This window comes from Gordionus sp. m RMFG-2023, chromosome 1, assembly GCF_954871325.1.
Source record: "Gordionus sp. m RMFG-2023 chromosome 1, tfGorSpeb1-WG-v2, whole genome shotgun sequence".
Lineage (NCBI taxonomy): Eukaryota > Metazoa > Nematomorpha > Gordioida > Chordodea > Parachordodidae > Gordionus > Gordionus sp. m RMFG-2023.
The window spans coordinates 26,974,638-26,980,262 of NC_088775.1; the positions used below are offsets into that span (position 1 = coordinate 26,974,638).

The following is a 5,625-nucleotide window of genomic DNA, read 5'->3' on the forward strand; positions in this document are numbered from 1 at the left end:
ACTTTTTACAGAAAAGTTAGTTATATTTTATTTGTAAAGATCTCCAATCTTTAAATGCAACAGAAAGTGAAGGATTTTAAAGCTAGGCCAAGAGATAAATGTTGGTGTTACATATGGATAACAAAATATAAAAGTTGTGAACCAAAAAACTCTCATGAATACTTTAGGTCCAAAAATATACCATAAAATAAAATTTAAGATTAAAAGCATGATCAATAATAATTACTTGTCCATAATCACTGATATTTGACGGATGACTATAAAAATCTAAGTTTTTTAATTACAGGACATATTATCATTAAGGATTTTAAATTAAAAACATTTGTTTGGGCCACAAGGGTAATGGATGAAAAAAACGTCAAAATTAAAAGTGTAGTCAATTCAATTTTAGGAGAATATACAGAAGTAGAAAATTACTTAAATAAATGTATAGTTGTGAGTGATAACGGAGCAAATCTTATAAGTGCATTCAAAGATGACGAAACGCTAGCATGTATATGCCATATACTAAATAATATTATGCATTATATTTTTGACAATTGTTTAACTGAAATAGCCTTAAATATAAATCGTGTAAAAAAATAGTACAATATTTCAAACAATCTACAGCTAATATCAAACTACACACCCTTAAACAAGATGTAATAGCAAGAATAACGAGATGGAACTCTGTATATATCATGATACAGAGTTTCTTAAAATCATATTCTGAAATACAGGTGTACTTGTTTAGCAAGAAAAAATTAAATAGATTAGCCACAATTGATATCAGTATCATACGTGAGTTAGATAAATTTTTATCAATATTAAAAGAATGTTCGGATAATCTTAGAGCAGATTCTCGTCCCACAATAAATAAAGTTTTTCTATGGAAACAAAAATTAATAAAATTTTGTTAACCTTCTAAACGTGATACAATAATAATCAAAACCTTAAAATGCAGAACAAGATTTCTTTTAAAAGATTATTATGCAGCCACACTACATAAGGTAGGCTTAATTCTAGATCCGAATTTCAAAAGACTTAGGTTTTTAATAAAAGAAGAAAATTATATAAAACAATCATAAAATGCTAAAAGATATAAAATTAGATGATATGCATAAGTCGATGCCAACTATCATTTATAACTTTCCTAACTTATCCTAAACTCATAAAAACCGTATATTCTAAATGGTCAATACCAATTATCACCTTCCTAATTCATCCTACACTCATAAAAGACCGTATATTCTAAAAAAAATTAGAGAATTTTTAGATGATTCTGATGAAGCATCAACATCACCGATGAAAGCTGTGAGGATGAACTTAAAAGATTCATATAGGATAAATAACGACAATATTTTGAAGTTTTGGAAATTCATTTCCTTTTTTAAGAAAATTATCGAGTAAAATTTTGTCAGCTGCAAGTTCGGCTTCTAGTGAAAAGTTATTTTCTGTAGCCAATCTCTTATTAGAGGAAAGGCGTACACAATTGAAATAAAAAGATGGACATTCTTCTTTTTCTAAATAAATTTCGATTTATAGATTATATAAATTTTTTTGTTATTGATATGGAATATTAAATTAAAGAAATAAATAGAACGAATTCAAAAAAGTGTAAAATTTTAGCAATAGTATTGAAAAATTTAAAAACACCGTGAATTTTCGGGCGTGTAGACGTGAATCAAAATATTGCTTGTCGTGAGCGGGCGGGTCGGGTCGAAAATTTTTTAATGGTAAGCGTAAATGGGCGTAAATTTTTTTATAAACACCGTGAGCGGGCGGGTCGAGAATGAAAAATTAGGCCCGCGCCCACCTCTACTTCATATAATTCACGTTCACTCATTTTGGGCAGGTCTATGACCAACGTGCAAGATAAGATAAGATAAATGTCAAAAAATAAATATCGCGTATATGAAAATGATCAGGAGTTAGGGAAAAGCTTAGCAGAGCAGATAAAATGCATAAGTGATAAATCAATTGCTAAAAATGATCAATTCATGATTGGATTTTCTGGTATATGGCTTTAAATCAAATTATAGTATCTCGATATAGGTGGGAGTTTATCTAAAATCTTATGTGACTATTTGCCCCTAATTAAAACTGACTGGAGTAAATGGAAGATTTTTTTTTGCGATGAACGATATGTGTCGGAGAATGATCCTGATAATAATTATTCTTTTTACAAGCTGCATTTATTAGATAAAGTTCCATTGAAGATTGGCTTAAACATATTTCCCATCAATACTTACCTTCCAAGTATAAGTTAAAACGACTTTTTTTAACGTTTGTATATTTTTATAGTTGATGAATGTGCTCAAGAGTATGCAAACCAGATTAAAAATGTTACTGGCCAGACTCTCCAATTTGATCTATTATTGTTGGGAATAGGTCCAGATGGCCATACCTGTTCTTTATTTCCAAATCATCCTCAACTCAATGTATTATATTTTTAATTTAATTGAACATTTATCTTTATTAGGAAAAACAATTAATTGTAACATCAATAATTAATTCACCTAAGCCACCACCCAAAAGAATTACAATGACATTTCCACTGATTAATAATTCATGTAATATATTTGTGATTACAACTGGAGACAAAAAAGCAGAAATTATTAAAGTTTATATTTATCAATCATATAATATATATAAAAAATGATTTTATAGAAGATATTTAGTGATGATCAAACTGAAATTATTAAATATCCAATAGAAATGGTTGAATCGAAAAATACCAGCAATATTTGGTTTTTGGATAAAGTTGCAGCCTCTTCCATTAAATAATATAAATATTTGTTAACATTCTTATGAGTAGTTGTTAATTTTATAGAACATTTGATTTATTTAATTTAAATTTTAATTACAAAAAATTAGTCAAATTTTGTTAAAACATGATTATTTTATTTAGACAAATTTGTTTATATAATTTTGAATAAAATATAATAAAGACTATTTATATTTGTACTATATTTTTATATTCCATTTATTCTTTCAGTAAAAAAATGTTATATTTCAAGTTTTCTTGAAATAATTTTATTTCTTTTATACAAATTTTATTCAATCTTTGTAATATAAATCAATTATTACATCTAAGTATTAATATATTTTATAAAAGATTATCAATATTTATGTGATAATATTAATTTTTTTTCAAATAATACTCCTTGGTAATGGTTTTTGAAATTTAAAACTTTAATTATAATATTAATTTTATATAATGAAAGAGTTAAAATAATTCTAAAGTTGATTTAAAAGTTTTATAACATTAGATCACAGTATATGACTTTTTTAAAAAAATTTAGTGTTATATTATCATGAGTGTGATGAAAATATGAATTTCTGTAAATGTAAACTACAAATTCCTAAGAAATTATATTTAAACTTAATATAAAAATCATATTTAGCTCTTTGAGATGATTCAGAAAATGTTATTTTTAATTTTTTTTAAAAATAAACACTCTTTTTTGATTAAATTACAATGACCAAATTTTAAAAATATAGAATTATGTTTTACCTGTCAAGATGTTTTAGAAAATGTTTGTGAAATTATAAAAATATTAAAAAATAGACATTTTTTGATTAAACTATGAATTCTCACTAATTATGTGCTAATTTAAAAAATAAATATAGAATCATGTTTAGCTCTTCGAGATGATTCGAAAATGTCAATATTCATTTTTAAAAATTTTGTAAATTGTTATCCAAAAATCACATTTTTTTTGGACTAAACTATAAATCCTGTTAATTATATACTAATTAAAAAAAATACAGAATCATGTTTAGCTTTCTAAGATGTCAGAAAATGTTATTGTTAGTTTTAAAAATAATTTATAAATTATTAAATATCTTTAAATAAAACTCATTTTTTTACTTAACTATGAATCCCCTATATAATTTAATAAAATAAATATAGAATCATGTTTAACTCTTGAAAATATTTCAGAAAATTTTTATATTAGTTTTTTTTTTAAATTGTAAATTTAAACTTACCATCAGTTACAAAATATTATAATTCAAATTGGAATTTGATTAGATGGAATGGGTCATGTGATTTCAATCATCTATATCATTTTTTAAATATAACAAATTATAGAACCTAGTCTATGAACCAAAAATTTAAGCAACCATTACCAAATTCTCAACTTTTAGTTTTTTAATACAAATAGCTAGATTAAATTTTATGGCCTTTAAAAAAAATTATCGAATGGTAAGGAGTAATGAGATTAACTGTTTCCTTATAATACTTTATCTTCAGAAAGCAAGTACAGAGAGTTTAAAAATCTTGGACGTTCAAATCAGCATCAATAAAAAGAAATAGAATTTTTTAAAAAAATTTATTTGGAATCATCGGCATTCCAATTCAAAAGAAATTCAATTATAAGTTCAAATATTTCGGTTAGCTTTTTTGAACATAATTCATTCAATGAGAATTTTTTTCTATAAAGTAAAATGATTTGATTTTAAGTGCTTATTATATATAAACTCGTGAAAAATAAACCCTACTTCCCAAAATAATGAAAGTTTTTCGTTCTCATTATCTTCAATGGACAGCTAATTTTGTACAAAGTGTTATATTGTAGGACTGTATAAAATGTAAAGGTCCTGGGGCCTTAAATAATATAGAATATCAATCTATCTTAGGTAAAGCTTTGTTCAGGAATACTTTTCCCTTGTATTCAAGAACCTCATGTCAACATCTGAATTAACCAAAAATGATTATTAGATAACAACATTACTATTTTAGATAATGCACAGCGGCAATTAGAACCCTATTGGGAAACATGGGGCATAAAATAATTAAAAAAGGAATATGCTCAATTAAAAATGCTTAGAATTTCATATCTATATTAATGTCAAAACTAATTAGTTCTATGCCGCAATGAATATCAGCAAATGATGCAAATCTTAATTTTTAAACAAGTGACAGCATATTATAATTTTTTTAGTTTTAAAATAATTTCAATTTATATCAACATATTTATTAAATATTTTTATAATAAAATATCTGAGACCTGCAGAAGTACTAGTTGCACGGCCCAGTTATACAAAAAAATGGCCCAGCCCGCGTTTTATATTTTCAGACCTGGCCTGGGTATTTTGAAAAAAATTCCGGCCCAGATGTATAAAATATGTTTTTCATGACCCGGGCTTAAAAGAATAAACTTTTACCAAAAAATTTCCGGTTTATATTTTACTAAATATGCCAATTCGACATTTTACAGTTTAGTTAAAATGAAATCATTTTATTATAATAACTTTTAAAACTATCTTCATTATTCTTATTTTTCATTTAATACCAAAAAAGGTAGTGAAATAACTGGATGTCTTGTATCGGTAGTGTTGTTGATTAACGGTTAATCCAATATTTTAGCCAAAATATTTTACGCAAGCCTGAAAATTTGCCCACAGATGGCAGAAAGATTTGGACATCAATTAACGAAGTCTTGAGGCTTTCAATATATTTTTTGGCTAAAATATTGGGTGAGCCGTTTTAAAAAATCGAGCCGTTTATGTAGATAAAAAATTATTTGATTTTAATGCAAAATAAATAAATTTATCGTTATTAAATCATTTATTATCAATGAACATTTACAGTTTTGCCATATAGTATAATATTAAAAATACTAGAAAGTTTCGACATAT

At 25.3% G+C, this 5,625-nt stretch overlaps 1 protein-coding gene across 1 annotated transcript; it reads left to right on the forward strand.

Annotated features, from left to right (window-relative positions):
• The first annotated feature begins 1,846 nt into the window (after window positions 1-1,846).
• On the forward strand, window positions 1,847-2,782 carry LOC135922022 (6-phosphogluconolactonase-like). Its single transcript, XM_065456428.1, has 5 exons — window positions 1,847-1,995; window positions 2,035-2,238; window positions 2,284-2,420; window positions 2,462-2,602; window positions 2,650-2,782. Exons 1-5 carry the CDS (start codon window positions 1,869-1,871, stop codon window positions 2,764-2,766), a joined length of 726 nt encoding a protein of 241 aa, XP_065312500.1. The 5' UTR covers window positions 1,847-1,868; the 3' UTR covers window positions 2,767-2,782.
• The last annotated feature ends 2,843 nt before the right edge of the window (window positions 2,783-5,625 follow it).